The sequence below is a fragment of the Anomalospiza imberbis genome, chromosome 2 (genome assembly GCF_031753505.1).
Source record: "Anomalospiza imberbis isolate Cuckoo-Finch-1a 21T00152 chromosome 2, ASM3175350v1, whole genome shotgun sequence".
Taxonomy (NCBI): domain Eukaryota; kingdom Metazoa; phylum Chordata; class Aves; order Passeriformes; family Viduidae; genus Anomalospiza; species Anomalospiza imberbis.
Window position 1 is genome coordinate 68419591 of NC_089682.1, and position 26386 is coordinate 68445976.

Below are 26386 nucleotides of genomic sequence, written 5' to 3' on the forward strand. Positions count from 1 at the left end.
TATCCTTTCAAACTAAGGACATGATGAGTTTTCTTTGCTTCTGTCTTCATATTAAAAACACCTCTACAGGGACAAGGAATAACAAGGATAGATTTTGGTTAAAAGAATAACAATAGGGTCTTCATCTTGAAAGATATTTTGTGAGATGACTATATGTCTGACAAGATGTATTCCCTTGTTTTTATTCCAGTGACTAAAAGCTTCTTGCTTAAATTTATTTGCAGACAGCTGCAAGGTTCAGCATGTGAGGAAAATAATGTCATGGATGAGCATTCTGGGCTGGCTGCCCAAAACTTGTTATGATTATTATAGATCCTGCACACGGTATGTGACAGTTTTCCCATCTCCATGTCCATTTCAATCTTTGTGGAAAAGGAGGGCTGAGAGTCTGTCTTGAGGTATAATTATGCAATCCCAGGGTAAATAACAAAAAGGCAACAACAGTATTAGTAACTGATAGAAACATGATATGAATTCTGTTGTCCTGAAGAACTATGGAGATCACTATAATCATCAAGCCAGAAAAATTCAAAACTCTGAAAATAAATCCAATAATTAGCAATTCTTAAAATACAAAGCTGGGAGAAAACCTGAAACATTATCAGTCTCAACTCAGAAGACATCTAAATCCTGACCTCTCAGAATGGAGTATATTACCTTGTTAACATTACTAAATGCATTCAACTTGGGTATATTTTAAGGTTTCTGCAAACTGTCAGATTTAGTCTTCATTGATGACTATATTGTTCATATTTATGCTACTTCTTTCAGTGTGTCTGCTGCTGCCTGCACAGTGAAGGCTGCAATGGAAATCTGCCTCTTCACTTCTTCCCAGGCTTCATGTTGATCAGCTTTGCTTTCAATATCAAACATGGCATCATAGATTCCTGGGAAGGATTCTCCTGCATATTTGTTGTGGCTGCTTGGAGCAAAGATAACATGTCTGTAGGGAAGTTGAAGGAAAAAATAAAAGTATTATGCATTAGGAAAATAAAACATACTATTTTATGTTTTATAAAGCAGCTGTAAACACTTGACACTGAAGATGTAAATAAATAAGATTATTGCAGCAATAGTAGCTAAAGTCCATGAAGCAAGAAAATAGCATAAGCTACATTATAAGACCATTTATTCACTGCCTCTCAAATAAGATTTACTTCTTGACCTGGATGAGAAGACCACTGAATTCTTTCCCTGATGTTTCAGTACTGCACGTCACAGTACATTTGCTAGCATGGCTGTGCTCTTAAAATTGATCAAATTGTAGGTTCTTCAATTATACACTATTCCACTTTCAAATGATACAAACAACTTCCTGAAGTTTCTACAATTAAAATTACTTAAAATTACTCCAGGGCTAAACTTTTCCATCTGTTTAGAAGCCAAATCAAACCAAGAGAAATTATTTGAATAGGCTTCCAACAAGAATCTTCCTCATTCTGTACAGTGTTTCATACTGAAGTTTTCCCCAATGTCCCTTTTCATCTCATTCCTCCTGTCTTGTGTACTTTTGCTGTGTTGAATAAAATCATTAGAACTCCATTTAGAGACCTGTAAAAATTAAAGGAATTTTTATAGCGTACTTCATGAGGAAAGTGAAAAGTAAGCCTTTCTCACCTATAGAATGGCCTGCCAGGTAATCCAAGGGGGTCAATGAAAGCCCTTTCCAGAAACATGAGCTGATCATTTAGTGATCTGACAGCAAGCAAGCTAAAGAAAAAAAAAAGGGAATCTGTTGAATATGTTAACTGCAGTGTGTTCAACCTACTCTAATCCCAGCATACACATCTGGATTTATAAAGGACAGTAGATCTGGGATGTTGAATTTTAAGTGTAGCCCACAAAAGATAGCCCATGCTATCGGCTAACCTGCATAACCGAATTATGCTGATCTGTCCTGTGACAGAGTCTGGTTCATAACTGGAAAGTCTCTTAAAGCTGTTTTTAAAGTCTAACTGATAGCATCAAAATACAGTGTTTCGGGTGTTTTCGTTCATGTTTTCTCTCATTCCTTTATTTCCTTTTCATGAGGATGCTTAGACCATTTTCTTCTTTTGTACAACAGTTTTCTAAGGACCCTCTTTTCCAGAAAGGCAGCCAGCCAAAAATTACTTCAATAAAATTGCATTTGTTTTTTTTTTGTAAAATCACAACATATCAGAAAAAGGAACTCTGTGATGTTAAAACCCTCTTTTGAGCCTTCCGAGAATTGTGTATTTCTGATGGTAGATTTTAAATTCCCTAGAGCAGAGACCATCTGTATCTGTGTGCTTTTAATAGCCCTGCACATACTATTGATGCTTAATAAATAAAAGAACTGTGACGAGCTTATATAGAATATATGTGGGCTTGGTGGTTTAAATCCAAAGTAACTTGTAGACCTTCAAAGGCATTCACCAATAAAAAATGTTAAAATTTATATTACAGTAAAACTGGAGTAGCTCTACTACCATTAAGGAATTTTTTTCAAGTTTACAGTGGTGTAAACAGAAACTGAAATTGGTTGTTTTAATTAAAGCATAGATTTGGGCCATCCATCAATAAAGCCATTTTGAAAATTTCACATACATGTTATATGTCATAAATGTCAACTTTTGCATAAGAGATTAGTGTTAACTCCTTTATCTGAGAGTTGCTGCCATTAAAAAGATGGGTTTTATTTTCAGCTAGTATTCCATAAGGGTAAGCATATGGCTAAATTAGATTCTTCCCAAGAAATGGAATATACATATATGTATATACAAAAGGAAGTTTGGCTTGTCATTCTGGGCATGGCCTACAAAGAATAAATTAAGAATTAAGTCAAGTGCAAACTAGGCCTTTTGGCATAGGTGGTGCACAGAATTTCTTGAAAGCTCATCAAAAAGCATGCCACAACTACAGCTTCTTTATTTCTTTTTTTCCATTAAGTGGCAGCAAGTGAAGACTAAGCCCTCTTGAGCTCAGAGGACTACATGAAGTATTTGACTGGAAGAAAAAAGAGTTGAACTTACTTATTGAGATCTATTTGTTGCAGTCTCTCATGAAAGCTAGCAGCAACTTCTGTAAAATTCTTCACAGCTGAAAACAGAGCATCTGGAGGGAGCAGGAGCAAAGTATTTAACTTCAAATTCTGAAGATATCATTTAACAAATCAAATTCTTCAATTAAAGCTTTATCTTCCACTGGGATCATGACCATGAACTGTTAAAAGTCTTGCTGAATGAAAAGAAGATGGTCCTATATTCCTACATTTAAAACTACATAATTCTGTGTGAAAACCTCTCTTAGAAACAACAGCAGTAAGTACTGTTGTGAATATTGTTTAGTATTTGCTACTTGAAGAATGTACAGCAATATCAAAAACCAGATCATGGAACCAGAACTAGACTGTTCAGGTAGGTCTGAGATTTTACAAATCCCAGCAACCTGTGTTTTATGGTTATGTCCCTCCACACAGAGTTTTGAGAAAGATTGAGAATGTGTGTGGGTCTGTGTACACACATGTACATGTACCTGATATTGGCCATTAGCAGCCAAATCTTAAACTGAGTATTTTATAATGTTGCTAGTTAAAAAAAGGTTTCTCAGGCACAGAATTATCCAACACGGTAAGCTGCAAAACAGTGTGATTTTTTTTAAGGAAACATGACAATGATATATTGTTGTCAATACTGGTGAATTATACACAGGTCAAAGCACATGCAACTGTGTTAGTTCTATTTGGCAATGGCATGGTCATCCCCACGCAGGCATGCTAGTGACAGAATATTCCCATTTCAAATTAATGGAGGGTATTGCTCTTGTTTTATTTACTGTTCATACAGCCAAGGTAAACACCAGGTCATGACTAAGACATCCAATAATATAAGGCACTGTTAGCATTAACAGAGCAGGAATGTGAAGAAAGATTGTACGTACCAAAGGATACATTGTATGTTGCCAGCTCCTCTTCGTGATTCCTTGACAAATTATAGATGATGTGAGCATAGTTGCTCACAGCTGATGCATAATCTCTACAGTCAAAGGGAAGCACAACAGAGTTGGCCAATTCGAACACCAGCCCTCCCCGTACCTGAGCTACTGTCAGATGATTCTTGAAAGTAGGATCATAAAACTGTTCCACAATTTCATAGGTTTCATAGACACTGTGGTAAACTGGGTAGCTGCTGTATTTTGCCACATTCTGAAACAAAGGAAACCAAGCCAAAATCAGAACCATTATTCAGCCATGTCTATTTCAGTGTGGCTTGAAAACCTTTGCTGTGGGATTCAAGGCATGGTACAGTTTAAGTGTTCAGGTCATACTAATCCTATGTAGCCACTATAGACAGTCAAAGGAGAACTGGTCAGTAGTGGCTCTCTTAGACATTAACCTATGCTGAGATGAATGGTCATTTGGAGAAATCTCTCTCCACTGACCATGTACACAGCCCAAAGAACGTACCTAAGCACAGACACATAACTTACAGTTGGCTAAGTCCAGGTGAGATTGGACTTCTTATCTAGCTTGGATTCAATAACAATTTGTGTCCTTGGATATTTCTTCCTCAGAGGAAATGACCACATTGAATAGTTTGCTCCTTGAACATTTCTCAGTTAATCTCCTCTCACAGTATGCTCCAGAGCCCAACCCGTATTTTCAATACAACACAAACCATTTTGAATTCAAAGCTTCGTAAAGTGTTACAAATCATTCAAAAGTCACCATAAACTAATTAGAAGCCTTCAGCCACAGGTAATTTTGAGCACATCCATTTACCCTGAGCAAAAGTCCTTTTGTCTATGTGACAAGTTGATCATTCTTATTTATTACATATTTGTGTTGAGGTAGGACATAGAGTTGTAGTAATTAGACACCACTCTAAAACACTGAACTGAACTACGCTCTCCTAAAAAGCTAGAAGTCTAAATGGCTCCTTTAGAGGTGATGTTATTCAGGCAGTTACAAGGGAGACCAAACTAGAAAGACACAGACTTACCCAATTTTTACTGTAACGTGCTCTGCCTGAAGCAATGCCGAGACGTTGAAAAAATGCTTCGAAGTCATTGCCAGAACCCAGTTTATTTATTCTTTAAACAAGAAAGAGGAAAATGCCTTGAATGACAATACTTAAGGTATAATTTTAGTTTGCTTCCAAGTATACCGTGGCAGTTATTTATTCAGCAGTCAGTCACTACACACTACATAGCTTTCCCCAGTGTGCTCTTTTTTGTCAATACATCATGAACTGCCTCTGACCCCTGAATTACCTACACCTCATCAATTGCATTCTCTGAGGATCAAAGTCACCCTTCTCAGGACCAGAAATATCCAGTTCTCAAGAGAAGAATATATCTCACTCTCTCTTTATCACTGACAAGAACCAATGGCCTTCTTCCTGCTGAACTTCCACTATCCCAAGCTCTCAACTCAGAGATATCACAGCAGCTGGCTTCATGGAATAAAATCACTTTTTGAGATCCTGTAGAATTCCCCTGGTAAATTTGAAGAACAATGCTGTAAAATCCTGCCTGGTGTGCACCCCAGCCACCTAAATGCAGAGGCCTTCCAGAAGACTGGAAAAAAATGCAAAGGAAAGCTGTTGAGTTAACATCTTGTGCAATTGCCACTGTCTTGTGCATACTACCTTATTTGTCTAAACATCTGTAAACTAAAAGAACACATTTCATATATAAAGTCTGTTGCTCATCTACAAAGGCAGGGTCACAAACCTGTTGTACAGCAGTGTATCAGCTGCAATCATTACAGCTCTGGAATTTGTACCAGCTGAGATTCAAACCATTTCTCTTCAGAACTCAGTTTTTCATATGAGTATTTCTTTAAAAACCACATTCTACAAGTTATAATAATGCTTAGTATGCAATTTGTTTTCTTTTGTCACTGACCTGGGGACCTCTTTATATTCATTTGATGGATTTTTTTTATACCAGCTCTCATAAAGAGATTTTCCTTCAAACCCCTCATCAGGACTTGGTATCTAGAAAAAAGACAAAGGGTACAATTTTAAATGTCACCAAACAACAAGTCAACAACCTGTCATCACTCCAAGCCTATGGCTTAGGGTTATGAGTGAGTCATCTTAAGTCCCTCAACCTTTCTGCACTTCCATTTTAACACTTCAAATGCATAGCATTTTCCAGAATAATAGTTTACTTGCTAAAAAATAGGTAAATTTGGATGGAAGAAAACACAAGAAAAGCAAAACATTTCGAGTCAATATTTAAATTATGATATTTCTTTATGAGATTTTCAGCCATTTAATTTAAATATTCAACAGAGAAATCCCTCACAAAACCAAAACATTTTGCTTTACTTTGGCAGAAAATTTCAATTTTTTCTTAGTTCAATTTAAAACTGTTTCTACCTTGTTTCAGTTCACAAAAGATATGTTTATGGATGTAGAAGCAACCTTATAAGGGCAAAGTTCACAGTACCTGGTGTTTATGTCAGTATAGCTGCTAGAGAGGTATACAAATCATAATAATTCTAAAGCTCATTCCTAACACTGACTAATTTGCAAGTAACTAAGCAGCTTAAATACTGTGGATGTTTCCTCATCTTCCCTTTATATTGGTGGACTGCTGAGGTTTCATTATTTTGAATCTATTAAAGATTATTAATATATATTCCATTATTAATCTGTCTTCTATCTAAGAATTACTCCACAAAAGGAATCAAATTAAAACTAATTTATTTGGGGGTTTGTCCATCAAGGAAATTGTCCATAGAACAGAACTATCAGCATGAAAACTTTTTACCACAGATTAACTATGAATGGGATCACATGGGACATGCTTCCTCATCAGCATTCTCTTCAAACATCAGCTACCAACAAGCTGTGGTTACATGCATTCATCAGCCTTTCCTTCCCAACTCGAGGAAGGGTTACACAAGCATTTTTACTGGTATTTAGGTCAAGATTTTAATGATGGCTCTTGGTGTCCAAACTGAGACTCTGCTGACCTGATTTCCTGACAGTTCCAAACACCTTCACTTAGCACAGGTTACCATGGGAACTGCAGGTGATCAACTCTTCTTGAGTTCAGGACAGAAGTCTCTTTATCTGGGCACCCACTTTTAACAGAGCTACATTTTATTTGCTGTCTTACAATTGCCAGAAAATTATTATACTGATTTACTACTTTTCCTTTACTTTTGCACCAGTCTAATGCCAGCTTCCAAGAGATAATAAATTATCAAATGACTGAATACATAAAACAGATAAAGGCAGATAAAGTAAATTCACAGAATATACACAGTAGTTGAATGTACATTGGCATCTAAAATATACACAAATCTGTGTAAAATGTTCACTGATTAATACAGTTTAACAGAAGAACCCCCACAAATAAAATGCCAGCCTCTAAGACCCAGTCCCCAAGCAAGGAACATCTTACACCAAAGATGGTGTGGCTATTTCCTGAGAAAGGTTCCTATCTCCCAGTTTTGTGTGCCACACAAATGTGTGACAGCATTATGGTCAGACACAAAAAATAACTAACAGGGTACACTGAAGCTGAGCACATTGACCGAACCATCACACAAAAATAACATGGTAGCCACCCTAACTTCTCCCCCTGCCTAAAGGGAGTCAGTCAGAGTCTCCTACTACTATGGGCATTCCAGTAGTTGATCTGGGCAACCAGGTATATGCTTGTTTCTGTCCTCTGGTACACAGCATGCATTTGTTCTTAGAAGGAATGCTTTCACAGAAGGAGTGGAAAAATCCCCTAACCCCACATAGTTGCTAATGTAATGGTATAAGTGTGGAATCCCCTTATCTGTCCTGGGAAAAAGCTCCAGTTCCATAGCTATTGACCTAAAAGGGGTACTGCAGTCAGAAAAGAAAGATCTGACACCATATTTTTTACAGACAGAGCCCCATCAAGTTAGTGAGTACTGAACATACTAGCTAAAAATTTCAAGTGATATTACCTTTTTAGTCAGACTGTAAACTAGGCTGTACATCAGTGGTGTGCAATCCACTCGCAGTGTGTAGTTTCCTGAAAAAACATGAAAAACTATTTATTTGAAGAAGTTCCCTCAGCTGAAACTTCATGCTGTTATTTCTTAATAAGAAAGGGACTAGGGAGCTACACTCTTTATGAGGAGCAAGCTGAGAAGAGTCTTCATATGATCTTCTCAGTGCACTTTATTGGTAAGGATGAATTAGAGCCCAGCTTTTGAATCAAGTCTTAAGAGCTTTCCTTATGTCCCCATGATTATTATGCACATTATAAGAGAAGAAGCTGACTCTAAAGAATTGCCACAGAACTCGGGGCACAACACTTCTTGTCCATCTTATGACCTCCCGAAGAGTGGGTCACTACTGTAAAGGACTTTTTCCCTGAAACAACATGAATATCTGAAGGATACTTTATGATTACAAGCCACAGTTTCTCCCCATATTCACTTCTGAATTAATGCAACAAAAATTATCACATTGAAGGTCTCATAAATCTCCAAGACAAAATCCCTCCCAGTCATACCATCACTATTCCTATAAAACACAAGTCATATCCATGTACCTTCAACAGAAGAATCTGCATTGATATAAGCCACGCCCCGTGCTTGCAATACTTTAGCATTTTCCTACAAGAAAGAAAAAAAAAGGAAGAAAATGCTGATGCATTTTTTGTCCCTCAGAACTTAGAGAGACTTCTCTGAAATAGCTGTTCCCATTCACAAAAGAAAAAGCTGTTTCAGAGAAGAATATCATAAAGTGCAAGAAGCTGGAGATTCTTCATATTCAAAAGGAAACTCAAGGGAGAGAGAGAATGTGTGCATAAGGAAGGAGTGGCGGGAGGGAAGAAGTGCTTCTTTCCAGTGCAGATTTCCCAAAGAGCAGCCACCATGCAAATTTCTTTTTGGACACTCTTGGTTTACCTCAGCCCACTCTGTTGATCCTAACAAGCCAAATTCCTCTGCATCCCAGCTCGCAAATATCACTGTTCTCCTTGGTCTCCATCCTGAAATGAAAGACAATGAAAATTGTATTACAAAAATAAAGGCTGCTTGTTACACGACTAATGTGAAAACATATGGCATTACTGGGGGGCTGATCTTTTACCATGATCTGTGGGGAAAGAGATATACATAAGGAACTTTAACATCAACTTCAGTAACCTTACCTAATAATGATTTGCTATTGTAGCAATCTCTCCTCTACTTCAATATTGCGCCAAATAATGTATTTTTTCTCTCACCTTTAAGTGCAAGAAAATTTTCTAGAATTTAAAACTCTGATTAAGAAAAAATAAAGTGCTGTGCACAAATTCTTGAAAGAAAGCTTTTCTAATACTCTTGCTCTGTTCAGTCTAGTATACATTGTATATGAGTGTCTACTCTGACAGAAAAGTGACATATTTTAATTTCTATTACAGAACTTCTTTGACCTGTGTTTCAAATGCCAGATTTCAAAACCTAAGCAATTCCCTGTAACTTTGACAGTTCACCTTCAAAAGAAAAATCTTTCACTTGAAGTCCTCCATTCAATTTAAACCCAGGCCAAATAGAACAGGCTCTATTGCCCCGATGCTGTACTTCAGCCCAAAGTTTCCTTTGAAGCTACTGCAACCTTTTCACCTTTTACTACCTTTTTTTTAACTTAATTTTTTCATCATTTGCATTCCAGAGACAGCTTCCCCTGATATTCAGTTACTGGGAAGAAATGGAAATAAAACTAAATGTCAATAGGTTTTATGGGTAATGGACAGGCAAATAACACTTCTCTAACATAGTGTTTATGTTAGAGCTTCTCTCCACGGGATGTCAGATAGGGAGACAGCATTTGCTCTGACAGCAACAGAAACTTGGTTCAGTTGACATTTGTTCCTATTCTAATGCAAGCAGGCATGAAGTATTTTTAACCATTACCTCCTACTATGTTTGCACAGCTCATTCTCAGCATTACATTGACATTCTTCACTTATTCTTGAGTATGCCTCCAAGCCACAGTCAAATGCTGAGAAGGCTCAGCCTGTGGCCCTGATGAAGTTCACCACTGTGTTTGTATTATTACACCACTGACACATCTAGACCTGACCCAAATACAGAGTAGTCAATTGCACCAAAATGCTGTGTTTATTTCAACATCCCCCATTCTGTTTTGTTTCCCTCTAGGTGTGCTTTCTCTTGAGCATTAGTACTTCCCGTACACCAAGGTGCAGAGCAGCATGTTTAATCAAGATATCAGTGAGATACATGTTTTTAATTTCAAGCATATGTTTAAAGCTCACAGAAATCAATGAGCACTGCTCAGAGTAGCTACTTTGATGTGTTTTTTTCTTTTATTACATTACCTTTGTTTTTCAGTTTTCCAAAGCTCCTCACAATCTCATGAACGACAGCTGCCCCACTCTGAGGATCAATGCCACCAAATACCCATGAGTCACGGTGGCCTCCCAGAATGACATATCTGTCTAGAGATATTAATTTTGGAGGTTTACTTTTTTCTTGACACAGAGATGTTAATTTGAAGTAATTTCTAATTTTCCACGTATGCATCAAGCAACACAGATTAATAGTTTATAATATACATGATAGAAAGGAAAAAAAGTTTTAAATTTCTGAAGACAGTTTTCTGTATTTTCAGTCAGTGTTGAAGAATTTGTCAAACCCAGTAGCTGGATCCCACAAGACATAAAACCTCAAACTCCATGTTGTTAGTTCTATTATTGAATATACTACAGGTTTCCTCCAAAGATAGAAGCATTTTTCCATACTTCACAATAGTGTGATTCATGGTGAAGTTGATCCACTAGTTATATATGTACAGTACAGAAATTCACAACAATGTGAATTCATGTGCTGAATGCAGTATTTCTCTGGATATACATAATCAATCACAAATAGGGTTGTCCAAATCATGACAGAGATATGATTACTGAGATAAAATTCAGACTAGGTCTCTGTGCTTCTATAATATGGTTAACAGTTGTGTTTTAGGCAAAAGGGATTTGCTGCAGTCAGAAGATAAATGATCATTCGTTTATCATCATTCTAGGAATGTCTATATATGTGGGTTTTTTAGATTATAAAATCACACTGGTTACAAGACAGTGTAAGATACACAAAAAGTTAATAATGGTGGATATAGTATCTTCTGATGGAACACAAAATCCAGTCCCATATTTCCTACAAGAGAATACCCACTTAAAAATATTCTTTCAATTGCAAAGTTACTTGTCTGAAGGCAAATATTTCCATCTTGGTTATGACTCCCCCTTGAAAACCAGCATTTACAGTGAAAGTGCTGAAATACCCTGAACCATATGAAAGCCAGGGCAAACACCATTTCAAAGATCATGCAATACAGTATTTCAGAGAAAACTATATTCCTCATCTCCCCCTTGTAACCATGAAGTACATGTAGAGGTCACTGTTTACTCAGATTATGCTGAAGGCAAATGATTTTACCTGGTTCCACTGTGCCTCGGATGGTACCAATCACATTGTAAATCCTTCTTACTTCATTGTTGCTATGAATGTGCATTTTCACCTTTCTAGTGTATTGGGAAGAAAATGCAAAGAGAAAATGCACCAGATTAGATAATCAAACATCTCGACACCTTTCAAAAGTGTACAATATAAATGACAAGGAAAGCATTTTGACCAAATTTATCTCCTATTAAACCAAAGTAAATCTGAAAGTATTGCAGTGTAGGTTTTTTCTGGATTCATACTTGCACAAATGAGAACAGCATTTAGCCCTTGACAGCTATGTAATATTTCTGATGTCAATAAGATTTACACAGATAATGAGATCAGAACTCCAAAGATCTTTTGCTAGCAGCTAGTTTTTAAAGTTGAAATAGTGAAACAAAAATGGAAAGCATCTAATGGTAAAAAGGTAAATAGTTCTACTTTTCTGCAGTTTGGTGCCAATCAGAACTGACTCCATGTCAGAGTTTCATCCCAGCCAGCAACCAAGCCCCACACAGCCACTCACTCACTCCCCCACTAGCAGCGAGAGACTCGAGGATAAAAGGTAGAAAACTCATGGGTTGATATAAAGACAATGTTATGCATAAAGCAAAAGCCATGGAAACAAGCAAAGCAAAATTGTTCAACCATCTCCAAAAGAGCAGAGCCCCATCACATGTAATCGTGACTTGGGAAAGCAAACACTATCACTCCAGAAGTCTCCCCTTTCCTCCTTCTTTCCCCTACTTTATGTACTGAGCATGGTGTCAGATGGTCTGGAATATCTCTTTGGTCAGCTGGGATCACCTGTCCTGGCTGTGTCTCCTCCCAGCCTCCCATGTATCACCCACTCTCTCACCAGTGTGGCAGCACAAAGAGCAGAAAAAGCCTTGGCTCTGTGTGAGCCCTGCTCAGCAATAACAAAAACCTTCCTATATTATCAGCCCTGTGTTCATGACAAATGAAAAACAGCCTCACACCAGCTACTGTGAAGAAAATTAACTCTACCCTAGCCAAAACAAGAACATTCCAGCACAGTCCATACTACTGCAGCACCTCAGGAAGCAGAAAATAAGACAACCTGAGTAGAAAAAATCAAGAGATTTTTTTCTACAACATCAACAGTTGTTTATCTGTACCACAGCTGAAGATGTAACAGCTTAGCCCCAAGGGTTCATATAAAAATCATTATGAACAATTATATGAAGTTAAACAGTTCATATGAAGTCAGTACATTGTACTCAGACAACATTGAAACATACAGACTTTAGTCCTAAACTGTAATTACTAATTCAATTAAAAACAATCAGGAGCAACAAATTGACATCAGAGTTTAAGCTCTTTTTCAGGAAAAGCTGAGTGGACAAATTGCTTATAAGAAGCAGTTTAATACTGCTTTATATAAGTACAAAGGTAAGACCAAAACCTGGACTCATATGAACTTAAAAAGAAAACAAAAGTTCTCAAAAACAAAACAAAACAAAACAAAAAAACACCAAAAAACAAACCCAAAAAAAACCCAACAGAAAAAAAAAAACCACCACCAAAAAGCACTCTCAACAAACAGTTTATCAAAGGCTAGATGTTTTTCAAATGAAACTGGTTCAAAACTAGATGGAAACTAAAGCAAGTAGGTCATATCCATCCAATCAAGACATAATGTACTAATGCTTTGCACTGAGCACATTTCAGCCAAGAAAACAGCCAAAACCAAAGAAATTATGTAAATAAACCCAGCTACTCTACCTTTGGTCAAACTCTATTGCTCTGCCTGTTTTTTCCTGATCCCAAGAACACTCTCCTTAGGAAACAAAACTGACCTTGTAGAATAATTTCCTGTAAAGCCAGGACCAATGTTGTAAGATACATTCAAATTTCCTTTCCAGCTACTTTGAGGTGGTGCCTGTCCTCCCATATTACTGTTATGAAAAAAAAAAAAATCATTATCAGTTACGGACCTCTTACAACAGCACCAAACAAATGGGGAACCAGAAACCACACTATGCTGGATCCCATGAACACGCAAACCAGTGTTGGTCTTTGTTTTAGACAATTTATACTACAAGCTTTGGCAGGAGAATCATCTGGAGTTTTAGCTACACTAATACAAGTAAATTAACATAGAACAATAATCCTGGGCAGAGAGATCAGCTTGGAATGGCCTTCAGCTACCCTGGAAGACAGCGTTGGCCACAAGGTTTTGCATATAAACTGCGTCTTGTAAATGGTCCCTGGAACATTCTACTGCCTTGAACTGCATTTGCATTTGAATTAGCAGAGAGCAACTTGGGCCATTCCATAACTTAACAGTACAGGCAGTAGTTTTATGGTGCCTGTCCCATGCACACCCTGTCTAATCTTGTAGCACAGGCAGCTGATATGTGCCAAAGATGGCTAAAGTACAGAAATATGATCAGTCCAAGTCACTCTTTCTTGTTCCATTGTCAGAAGTGCCATGTTTTTCCTGTTAACACAACTGGAAATGCAGTAATTTAGTGGATTGCAATCACCCAGACTTACTCCCTTGAAGAACTTTTATTTTTGACATGAACTTCTGAGATAAAAAGAAAGCATGCTGGATGTTCTGGTTCTTAGGAAGCAAAATATATTTTTTGTGAATGAAAGCATGTCTTTTACTGTAAATACATACTTCAGTCAAGCTTTATTCCACAGAACACTTCAACATGTCTTCAGGCCCTGAGGAAATTGTTTATTTAAAAATACGATAGCAGGAATAACAAGATGCTGTGACTTCTCAAGACAAAATTGAAAACAAGGACCCAGTATTTTTAAAGGATTTAGGTTTAATTTATAATTATTAAAACCAAGTTCTAGTATTATTTATTTCTTCTTGAACAGAAATGTATGGCTACATCATATTTATACTATATATTACTACATCATATTTATAGTATATATTTATACATATACAGCAATCTGCTCTATCACTTCTAGTTGGCAGTGTTGATAAAAGAGGTTTTTTAACCTATACCTTTATCATTATGAGCAGTTTTCCTGATAAGAGCGATAACTATAAAGTTTTAAAGAAAAGAAAATTTGGAGACATATTAGTCCATATTACAAAATACTATTTCCAGATAACTCTGCACATACCTCATATATAACAATAGATACCACACTTACCTCCTACAGAGGTCCTAATGAGAAACAAGCATATTATTTCAACAGCTACAGGAGAAGCAGAGTGCAAAAGTCTTTTTACTCTCTTTTCAAATACACTCATAACTTCCAAAAAACAATCCCCTAAAAATACCTCATGTCTCTCACACACTTACCGCAGTAATGACTCTGCATCATGATAGCCAATAGGATGAACTGGAATTTTTGGGAGACCTACACCACTGGTTTTGTCTAATCGGTATGTGTATTCTGAAAGCAAAATATAGATATTTTTGTATTTACAAGTCTCAGAAGGAAGCCGTGCAATTCTTAGCACAGTCTTAACACTGGAGTCAGGAATAATCATTTCACTTTCCTGGGAACTGAGCTGACATCTTCCCAGTAATTTCATTCTTTGTGCTTTACCAACGTGTTTTCAGAAAGACACTAATCAAGGCTCTCCCACAGTCTGCAGTCATGCATTTAAAGATGGCTGTAAATTTTAAAATTATTTGTTCATTTTTTGGGGGTGAAATACTTTTACATAGAAATATTTCTCTTCATGGGAAAGAAGTTCAGGCTAAGCTACACATAAAGAACAAGAGCAAAGAAGGAGCCCATAGTGTGATACTTGAAACATTCAGCTGGGAACTAAAAAAATTTGCCAGTTGATAAAGAGAGGCAGATAAAATCTTGTACACTGGACTACTGAATATTCTGGATTGCTGTTTTTGTGTACAAAACAAAAACTAGGTTTTGTTTTGACAAAGATCAAATTCAAATAATTTTTTTTGCAAATCTTAATCTTCATGATGTGGACAAGAGCATATACAGAGTAGTTTCCTCCTTAATACAACATTTACCGGGACCCTTTGTGATTGAGGGAGACAGGGATTCATTTGTGTGATCACTGACTCTAGCATGAGGAACCAGAAATTTTCTTCATGGTCTGCTCTGCCATGCTGCTGTTTTGAATATATAACCCCTTCCAGCACAAGCTCTGCTGCCTAGAGGCAGCACTGCCCATCTCTTAGGGACTACTTTTCTTGAGGTCATTGCCTCTCTCAGATATACTGACCCAAGTGCTGGAATAAATAGTTCTTAATGAATTTCCATCAAAATGATCTGGTTTAGTTGCAAAATGGAACAGCTTAGGCACAACTCAAGCAGCTGAGGAAGCCTGAGGTGAAGGTGATGAATGTGATCAGCACTCTAGGGCTCCCCTAATATCCTCTCACTTTCTTCCACGCACCATTTACAGAAGTGGCCTACTGCAGTGAAACCCAAAGCTGCCTCTTAGCAACAAAGCCTAAGAAAGAAAGTGTGTTGTCATAAGGGAGAAAACATCCTCTGCCCTTTCTGATACCAGACCCTCAGAGAATGCTTTCTCTAGAGTCACTCACCTTTTGCAGGATAACCTGGAGTCAGGGGATCTCCTGCTCCATTGAGGTTTAATACATTTCCACGCTGGGCTCCTCCACCTGGAAGGTTCCAGCCGTTTGGATAAGGATCTACTCCAGGTGCACAGTAGTCAGCAGGGTCAGAGTACAGAATAATTCCCTTGGCACCTGCCAATTCAGCATTCTTCACCTGCAAAGCACATCTCTTGTCCCTATCCAGTCCTTTATAGATTGACCCCTGAGTTCAAGGGGCAGAACAAAATATAAATTACAGTGACTTTTCCTCAGGATCTTTTACAGTGCTTGGGATAAGTCAAGGGCCCATAACTGTCTTGTAATTTTCTGAAAAATATTTATACAGATATCAGGTTTCATATGAAAGTGAAAGGTTTGCTGTTGCTTTGACTTTTAGTTAGCAGATAACATTAGTGACATGGAAAACATCCTCCACAGTATTGCTATATAATCTGAGTTTGCATTCTGTCATCCAGATCAACACAGTCTGACTATTGAAATGTACACACTAAGAACAGAAAAAACTGTATCATATTAATGCAACAGTATCTTTCAGGTAGTCCTGTAGCTACCTTATTTACCTAAATTATCTCTGAATGTATCTCAGGGTCTAGTCTATACAGAAAGATTGTAATTGGAGAGCTTGAAACTGCCTTTGGCTGTGAACAAGTCTAACTCCAGAGAGCCCGCATTTTAGGCTCATTATGGCAGAAGGACTGACCTGCATTTTTAAAAGTGTTCTTGTGTGACTTTATTATTGTATAATATCTATCATTCTGACATTCCAATCTGGTTTGGTACTAGATATGACAGTGATGGATTGTGACAGAGTGACAACTAATTCTCAACAGTTTTAAATTTGGGCATTTTAACTCAGAAATATCATAGGGTTTTTTTCCTTTTTTTTTTTTTAAGGAAATACAGTACTTGCCTTCATCCTCTATCATATTTTTGCACACCATTAGGAAGTTTAAAAACTTTCAGTACAGTTCTCCAGACTTTATATAGGCTACCAAATTCTTCAGTATATAAGTATATAAGTCATTTGAAATACTACTGTAAGAATGAGGATATCCCTTTGTGTAAATGACGGGAGGGCACATAATCTCCAAACCACCGGAAAACTGCCTCTCTAGATTAGTAACTCTAAGATATTTGTGTTCATTTTAAGGAAAGATTCACAGACAGTAATACCTTCTCCAATTTTTAAGTCTTTTCCATTCAGATAGTATCTTGAGGAGTGGGAAATAATTTAGTGAAAATATTATCTGACCCAGAATATGAGTTATATACCGCTTCTCACTGGTGAAAATGATATGTATGTAAACCAGTGAGTTATCTATTTAAAAGCTTCACACGAGATTAATCAACAGTATATAATAAAAACTGGCATCCAGTGAATTCAATGCTTGACACCCTTAGGTAACTGACAAATACAAATAATAGTCCTGCTCAAATTAGGGTCAAAATAGTTCTTGAACAAGAGCCAAACACTCTTAAAATAGACTGTCTTCTTACATCTCTTTTGAGAAAATAACTTGAGTGTATGCCTGAAGTATGTAAAGGATTATGTCCTTTCCTGTTAGGTCATGGAAATCTGCGAAAACTGTAGTTTAAAAATAAATTTATATCACAGGAATGTTGAATAACCAAATACAGAACTTCAAATAGCTTTCATATAGTTATGGTCTCTCTCTGGTGTAAAGAAACCATTATAAAGAAACACAATATAAACATGGTATTGAATAGCTGAACCAACAGGAAAGAACAGTTTAGTTCAGTATTAGAGTGTATGACACTCTATTAGTGATATTTTGGAACAATTTATAGAATGCAAATGAATATTAAAATATGGAACATTTTCCAACTGATTTACTTTTATCCTAGAAATACACTAGAAATACACCTAGAAATAATCATCTTTGAACACAGGTCGATGGAAACTCAGTTACTCTAAAATCTCCAGAGCACCTCAGGGAAGTGTTTCAGTCTCTTGAAAATGCTGAAGGGCAGAACAGCTGAAGTGGGAGTAACACTGAGAAGGGCAGCAACATTTTTATACAGCAGGATTACCTTATTTCCTCTGAAGATCTTCCCATATCTGGCAATAACAATCTTTCCTGTACAGTTAATTCCCATTTCACGTTCTAACGTAAAGAAGTCCTCAGTGCGGCCATAATTGACATACACCAACTCACCCTGAGAGAAAGAGACAGGATTTGAAACAATAATGTCAAAGAGCATGTTGAAAGGAGTATGTGATCTAGTAAGATAAGAATTGAAAATATTAATTAAAAAGAAAATATTAATTGAAACCCCTAATGATCATAGAACAGAAAACTCCTGTTACACAGGCCAGCTTTATCAAAGAAAGCTCATCAGCTGATACCATCTGTATAACAAGACATGAAGGATTAGTGTTAAATTCAGATCACAGCCAACACCTTTATCGCCAGCTAGAAATGTCAGCAAAAGCTTTTCAAGCATACTCAACACTGTGCAGCTATACCTGTCAGTGTGAGCCTTGGGCAAGCAGAATTTTGAAAAGTGAGATTGTTCATTTGGCCAGGTAAATGTAAAAGTCTATTTGTTCACCAAGATGGGAAACAATGGCGCATAGTTACATAAATGTCTGGGGCAGTTTACAGCAGCTGATATTAAAGATTTATTGCCACAGTTCTGACTGAAACTAGAGAAAAATCTTAAACATATATATGACTGGTCAATTTGAACACTGCTTCATCACAATAATCCTAAGAACATCAGAGCTAGGTCACCTTTCCTACTAGTGATAAGTTGGGTTTTGAACTAAAGCCTAAGGAATTTCAAATAATTCTGTATTGCTCTCTGATATTCTCTGCTATGCTACAGTACACTGTGGTATTCCATCTTTTCCATTTCTATTATTTCTACTTCTGTCTCTGCTTCTTTTCCTACTTCTGTTCCTACCTCTAATTCTTTTACTATGTAGCATTCTACTATCTTACCTCGGGCACTCCTTGGGCTGAAAAGGCACTGTAGGGTGGCATCACATCTCTAACAGCCTCATATCCTGGAGGAGGAGGCTCAGACAATGATGTGTTGAAAACCTAATGGGAAAGGAGAGAAGGAATAAGCTAAACAGGACAATATGGAAAAGAAATACTTTCTATTCACAAGCACATTTCACAAGCATTTGCAATCAAAAGGACTCTGGTTTTAGAATTCTACCTAAGAAGTGGCCAAAGTTTTAGCAAGCATTGGGCATCCTTTTCAGTAGGCATGCTCAGTGTGTGAATTTACAAATCTCATCTCCACTCTTCACACAGAATCATGCATAAATGAACACAGGGCTCCCTGAAGTGGTCTGGATACAGCAGATAAGAAAAGGTTAGATCACAGTGGTAAAAATGCTTGCATTCTGTTCATCCGTGAAGCCTCTATGAGCACTTCAGCCAGTATGAAATCAACTCATCCCCCTTGTGATAGCACATCTTGAGACCTAAATTTTAATCTAGAGACTGAATTTAGCTGAATCATCAGTCCTGTATAATGAATCAATGCAAATAATGGTGCTGACCAGGGTTTCTTTCCTCTTTCTAAAAACAGGGTAATTTTCAAACAATTTAATTACATTAAGTAATTCTCTTACATAATTGTTTTTGACCCATATGTCAGGATGCTGTATGAATCAAGGTAAATATTAGTATTCCTAACACATATATTATAAAACAAAGATGCAAAATATAAAAGCAAACTGAAATCCCTGATTTCCATGAGCTTGTTACCAGGCCCAATACCATTAAGTGAACAGAGGACAGTTTTCCCTCACAGCCTTCCCAGGTGCATGAATGTGATTTTGTTCCCTGGTTGGAAAAAACTGGTGGTTTTTGTACCTCATTGCCACGCTCATCAATTATTGAGATGTAGTTGGGCTTAGTGTCATCAGGGTAAGAGAGCAAGACATCATAATGAACCAACTGAACTGAATCCAAACCAAATTTCTCCCACTCAGCTTGGACTTGCTGTGCCAGATGCATATTTTCCTTCGTTCCTGCTAGGTGAGGAAGCTGTGTAAAATTGCTAGAGAAAAGGAAGAAATAAGCAGGGTCAGGCATTGAAGGTCATAATCAGAACTCCTCTTAACCTATCTGAAAATAAACCTCATAGAGATGATCAGATATACGTAGGCTAAATAAGGACCAAGACTTCTCTGCATCTGTGTATTGTTATGTTGTACACATAAACTGAGATTAAGGGTTTCAGGCTGTCCTGATCTAGCACAGGTATTTAAATCTTCCTTGCAGCATGGTTTAGCAAGAATGGTGTGATGACATCAGCTAGGGGGTCCTGTCCTTTCTTCACTCCTTGTCTTCTGAGCTACAGTAAGTCTATGCACTCCTATGCATAGTAAGACCTTATCATTGTGAACTGATAAAAAAACTGAGTACAATTATTTTTGTGTATTCAGTTTAGAAATGTGCATAATTACTCTAGTCCTTACTTGTAATTAACTGGATGTTCTCCTTGAATCCCACAATTTTAATTAATTTTGGCACAAATATTGGTTTATCTAAAAGTTCACTCCTAGTGTGTCTTGTTGGCAAGTAAAAGAGAGTGAGTTCTGAGTACTGCATAAACAAGGGACAGAAAAACTCAACAGATGGTGACTTAAAAGTCAAGCCAGCAAGAATAACAAACAGTAAAAGAGAGAATAAATAATGAACAGCCCATTGTCTGGAAAAAAAAAAAAAATGTCCAGACCATTGTGAAAGCCCAGTTGTGGAGCCAGCTAAAAAAATCTTCAGTTCAATGAGGCTGTCATCATGATGTCCTCATTCTGTCACATGACCATGCCATTAACATGCCAAAGAAGCATGTGTAGCACCAGCTGGTGTTAATGAAGGAATTATATCTTTGATTATAAAGGGATATGAGATTAGGAAAAACTTAAATTCTGGAGTTCATATAAGACCCAAGCCATCAAAGAAATCCACTTTGAAAGACCTATACATATAGAATAGAAATAGAAATAGAAATAAATAGAAATAGAAATAGAAATAGAAATAGAAATAGAAATAGAAATAGTTTGCTTGTAAGGGATCTAAAACAATCATCTAGGCCCACTGCCTGACCAATTCAGGGCTGACCAAGTTAAAGCATGTTGTTAATGGCATTGTCCAAATGTCTCTTGAACACTGACAAGCTTGGCTCATTGATCACCTCTCTCAAATGTCTGTTTCAAGTCTGAACATCCTCTTCGTAAAGAAATGCTTCCTCATGTCCAGTGTGAACTTTCTCTGGTACAGCTTTGAACTATTCCTATGCATCCTATCACTGGATACCAGGGAGAAAAAATGAGCACCTCTTTTGCCATTTCCCCTCCTTAGGAAGCTGTAGGGAGCAATGAGGCTGCCACTCAGCCTCTGTTTCTCCAAACTAGACAAAATCCTTAGCAGCCAAATGCTGCTGAATAAAACCATGTTTCTCTGATCATACTAAAATTTAATACTGCACTAAAAGTCACTGTTATAGTGACAGTATCATCTTCTGGATGACATATACTGAACCAATAGCACAATTATGTGCTATTGTGAGTGAGAATGGTTGTTTTCTGTAGGAGTTACAAGTGTTTAAGTATCACATTTTCATTAGAAGTTGATTTATGCAATAACATTTTCCTGTATTACACTCCCATTATTCTGAACATTGTGGTTTTCTTCATTTTCTCTTCTAACCTGACTGCCTGTACTGGTAGTTCTGAGCAGTGACTAAACATCTGCTATATTTCACTGCAGGACTGGCCACATGACAGTAAATAAGGTACAATGCTTTCTGCTTACAGAGACAGGGAGTTTAAAGGGCAGGAAGGTCCTTTGACAGAGCTGTTTAACAACAGTTGACTTTGCAAAATCAAAATACAGGTTAAGACTTTAAAAACTCCTAAATATTTGGTTTTGAATGTGTATGTTATAGTCCAGTACATGACTGCTACATAGCAAAGGGACCATACTTTTGAGCTAATTTATCAGCAGCAGTTCATGGCAAATACATTTAAAAAGGAAGCAGTGGGATTGCCACAATCCCATAAACCGAAAATGGTCCTTTAGTAATTTAGTACATGTACAACTCCATGCTATGTAATCAGACTGGGAATATGAGGCAAATCCAAATTTGTTGATTATTCCTACAATAGCTGATGCTCTTTCTTTACACTGAAAGTAAATTCCTATCAATAAACTATTACTTGTGTCCTATTACTGACTGGAACAAATATAAGATTTTAACAAATACTACACTCTCCTAAGAGAAAAATAATCCATTTACAAGATCCCTAAAACAAATCAGGTACAAGTACTTGTAGTTAAAGCATCTAAGTTACTAAAATAAAAATATTTATTACATCACTTAAATTTTAATAGACTTTTAAATATCTATATTGTAATGTTCTATTGTTTTGAATTGTTTGAAGCACAACCAACAAGTCGGAGAGGTGATTCTGCCCATCTACTCTGCTTCATGAGAGCCCAGCTGCAGTTCTGTGCTCAGCTTTGAGACTCAACACAATAAGGACAAGGACTTGATGGAACAAGTCCCAAGGAGGCCATGAAAATGATCAGAGGGCTGGACTGTCTCTCCTGAGAAGAAAGGCTGAGAGAGTTGGGGCTGTTCAGCCTGGAGAAGGCTCTGAGACCTTATAGCATTTTTCAGTGTCTGAAGGGGGCTTACAAGAAGGCTGGAGAGGAACCTTTTCCAAGGGCATGTAGTGATATAAGAAGGGATAATGGCATTAAACTGAAAGAGGTCAGCGTTAGATTGGATATTAGGAAGAAATTCTTTACTGTGAGGGTGGGGAGTCACTGGCACAGGTTGCCCAGAGAAGCTGTGGATGCCCCATCCTTGGAGGTGTTCAAGGACAGGTTGGACAGAGCTCTGAGCACCCTGGTCGAGTGGAAAGTGTTTAGAACCAGAGGAGCTTTAATGTCCCTTCCAACCAATTCTATGATTCTGTGATCACTGGGCTGACTCCCATTTCTTTTTTTTTCTTGTCTGAACTGATTAGTCTACACACTGCTTACTAAAGAAACTGCTTGATGTTTTCCGCTTTCATTTCAGCCATAAATGCTGTCCTCATGTCCTCATGAGTATTCAGAGATGTCTTCTTATCTGTAGGTTTGGCAAACCAGCCTGTACAACACATGAAAATACCAAGGTAAAAAAATTAGAGCAATATTCCCATGACACATACCACTTCTCTTTGGTGTCACCAAACGATTTTCACTATTTTACATTTTAGAACTGTTTTTATTTCAGCACATACAAACAGCTACATCCTAATGCAGACTGCAAAATGATGGCAGTGTTAGTCCCACAAACAGTAAGAGAACTTATTTGTCTAGGTAGATGCTGAGGGATATAAAATACCATCTTACATTTATTTATCAGTTATTTTCCTGTAGATGCTAAGGAGACTTACCTATCATCCTTGAGCACCAGAACATCATGCTGTCAGTTATATAGTTACCACAATAATAAGGCAGCAGCTTTACAAAAAATGCATGGAAACACAGGCACACTTTGTAAGGAACACACTCTCTGGTCTGTCTGGCTTCTTTCTGGAATCCTTCCCTTTCTGAGCAAGCACTACCAGAGTAAGTGATGCGAGGAACACCTGGCTAGAAAGAGAAGTGTTCCTGACATCTGTTTTTAAGTCAGACTGGACACATTCAGTGCATGTGCAGCAGCAGAGACATGGGTAGTGTGAATGACAGAACCAGTGGGTTCAAGAGTTGGCACCAGTGAGGCACTGGTTACTGGCACAGTAAAAGGCTCCACATGAGAGAGCAATTCAGTCGGGGCTTCCCAATGGCAGCAATCCCAAGTACATACCAAACTGCAAAATACAAGTGGCTCCTTTGTTTTCCTTCCTTCTGTAAAATCATCATGATTCATATGTGAAACTAGAAGGAAGGTAGGAAGGGGGAATCTCTTGCGGCAGCAACCCTCTGTCCTGCCTGCTTGGGACAAGGAGCAGGTGAGACACTGAGAGACTATTTCTCCCTTTCTGTCCGTGCCCCTCCATCCCCATGTTTACCTTCCTGCCTCTCTGGCTGCGGCTGGTGCTGTTTCAAGGCATCAGGGTCGAGGGCTGTGTTTTTTGTCCCCTCCTCACAATCCCAGCGCCCCTTTCTCTTGCCCACAGCACTACTTTACTCCTATTTACTTGAACAAAAAGTAAATAGAAAAATAAAGCAAAGTCACAAAACCCCTTCTCCTGCGGAGAACAGAGATAGCCCAGAGAGGGTCAGTGACTGCACCTGCCCGCTGTGAAGGGCGGGAGGCACGGAGGGTGGTAGCGGCCGGCTGAGCACGGACTCACCTCGGCCACCCTTGGCACAAACTCCCGGCCGCTGGAAACCCGCCCGCTTCTCTCCCCACCCCAGCCCTTCCTCGGCCCGGCTCCGAGCCACGTCCCCCGGCTGGACGAGCCCGCGATGCGAAGGAGGGTTAGTCTGCACTGTACCGATGAGGAACCCGAGGAGGAAGAGCCCCGCCGCTGCTCCCAGGACGACAGCCCAGAAGCGGCCGCTGGCTGCCCTGGGGCCGGCCGACTCCGAGCGGGCACCGAGCGACGTCCGCATGGCTGCCGGCCCGCAGTGCCCCCGCGGCGCCCGCCTGAGCCCGGCCGGGAGGGCCCCGCTCTCCCCGCCCCGCAGCGCCCGGGGTAAGGCCCTCCCGCCGGCACGCCCGGCCCCGCTGGACGGCCGCTGGGCGAGCTGCGGCTGAGCTCTGGCAGCCGCTCCGGGCCGCTCGCCTCCCCTCTGCCACACCCCTGCGACATCCTGCCGTCCCGTGTTTCACGGAACCACAGAATCAAATAGGTTGGAAAAGACATCTGAGGTCACCGAGTCCAACCTATGACCAGCACAACAACAAGACCATGGCACCAAGTGCCACATCCAGTCCTTCCTTTAACACCTCCAAGGATGGTGACTACACCACCTCCTTGGGCCCATTCCAATGTCTAATCACTCTTTCTGTAAAGAAACTTTTCTTAATGTCCAGACTGAACCTCCCCTGGCACACCTTGAGGCTGTGTCCTTTTCTGTTCTTGGTAGCCTGGGAGAAGAGGCTGATCCCCACCTGGCTGTGCCCTCCTTTCAGGTGGTTGTAGAGAGTGATAAGGTCACCCCTGAGCCTCCTTTTCTCCAGGCTAAACCCCCAGCTCCCTCAGCTGCTCCTCACAGGACATGCACTCCAGAGCCTTCACCAACTTCATTGCCCTTCTCTGGATACTGGAATGTCCTTCATGAATTGAGTGGCCCAGAACTGCACAGTGGATTCAGGGTTTGATCTTACCAGTATTGAGTTTAGGGAGATGATCACTTCCCTCTCCTGCTGGCCGTGCTATTACTGGTACAGGCCAGGATGCCATTGGCCTTTTTGGGCACCTTGGCACACAGTTATTTTGATTTACTACAAAGGGCAGTGAGAACACAGAGCAATGACTTCCACACTTGGTTTGCTATGGATTTCTCACACTGTGCCGTGCCATGCAATCCTCCACAGGCCACACACCAGAGCTGGCAACACCAGCAGGGCAAAGCTGAGGGGGAAGAAATGTAAAAGCCAATATTTTAAAAGATACATTTTAAGAAACATTTTACTCTAATACCTAACACACTCTGCCAGGCCATAATGACTCGTCAGAGAGATGTGTGCCCCTGTGACAGTGGGTTGACTGCCATGTATCTATATGCCCTCTGTTTCCTTCCATTTTAGGGAGGCACAGCCTGAAAGAGAGGCACAGTTGCCAGTTTGAGGACAAGGCTGAAACTTTGTCCACTTTTGACTTTGCTGGTGTCTTTTTTCCCATCCCTTAAAATTATCTTATCACCGTATGATTTTGGAAAAACCTCTCAATTCAGTTCAGTCATCATATTTGGGATGAGAGTGTACCTTTAGGGCCATGTACAGAGTGGAACTTTGCCTGCAGAGGTGACCTTACCAGCCCTGCATGGACTTTCATCCTCAGAACACTTGCTCGGATGCCTGCTAGGGAGACAGCTGATGACAGGCGCAGTCTGAAGTCTGAAGTTGTGTTATACCCACATCCAATGCAGTACAGGCAGTCTGTACTCAGCAGCAGCGCAAGGACAGTGCACTCTCTACAGGACTGCTCTTATTGAGCCATGCTACTTGCTGATGCAGACAAAGCCTGAACTTAGGCTGAATTCCAGACATTGGACTTTGAACATATCGTGCCAGGAAATCTTGATACAAGAACACTAGAGGGCTACTGTGGAAAGCAGGAGTGCCTTCGAAAAGCAATACACCAATAATACAATTCTTTTTTTCTATGAAATTTTCTAAGACAAAAAAAAAAAAAAAAAATCCTGCAAATCACCAGTTAGAAGGTAAAAAAAAAAAAAAAAAAAAAAAAAAAAAAGCCTATATTTGTGAT

General features: G+C 38.9%; 1 protein-coding gene across 4 annotated transcripts; it reads right to left on the minus strand.

Moving 5' to 3' along the window:
• Positions 1-699: 699 nt before the first annotated feature.
• LOC137469120 (glutamate carboxypeptidase 2-like) lies at positions 700-24594 on the minus strand. Of its 4 annotated transcripts, none has more exons than XM_068181542.1 (19): positions 24446-24594; positions 23001-23109; positions 19818-20004; positions 18930-19031; positions 18016-18141; positions 15931-16117; positions 14704-14797; positions 13228-13326; positions 11402-11487; positions 10285-10404; positions 8870-8952; positions 8512-8575; positions 7919-7986; positions 5869-5960; positions 4962-5052; positions 3901-4165; positions 2994-3075; positions 1618-1710; positions 700-943 (listed from the first exon to the last, which is right to left on the minus strand). In XM_068181542.1, exons 1-19 carry the CDS (start codon positions 24561-24563, stop codon positions 754-756), a joined length of 2256 nt encoding a protein of 751 aa, XP_068037643.1. In that variant the 5' UTR covers positions 24564-24594; the 3' UTR covers positions 700-753. The 4 variants fall into 4 exon arrangements, with proteins under 4 accessions (XP_068037643.1, XP_068037644.1, XP_068037646.1 ...); XM_068181543.1 differs by lacking the exon at positions 24446-24594 and adding an exon at positions 24017-24148; XM_068181545.1 differs by lacking the exon at positions 23001-23109 and having other exon boundaries at positions 24446-24570.
• Between the last annotated feature and the right edge of the window lie 1792 nt (positions 24595-26386).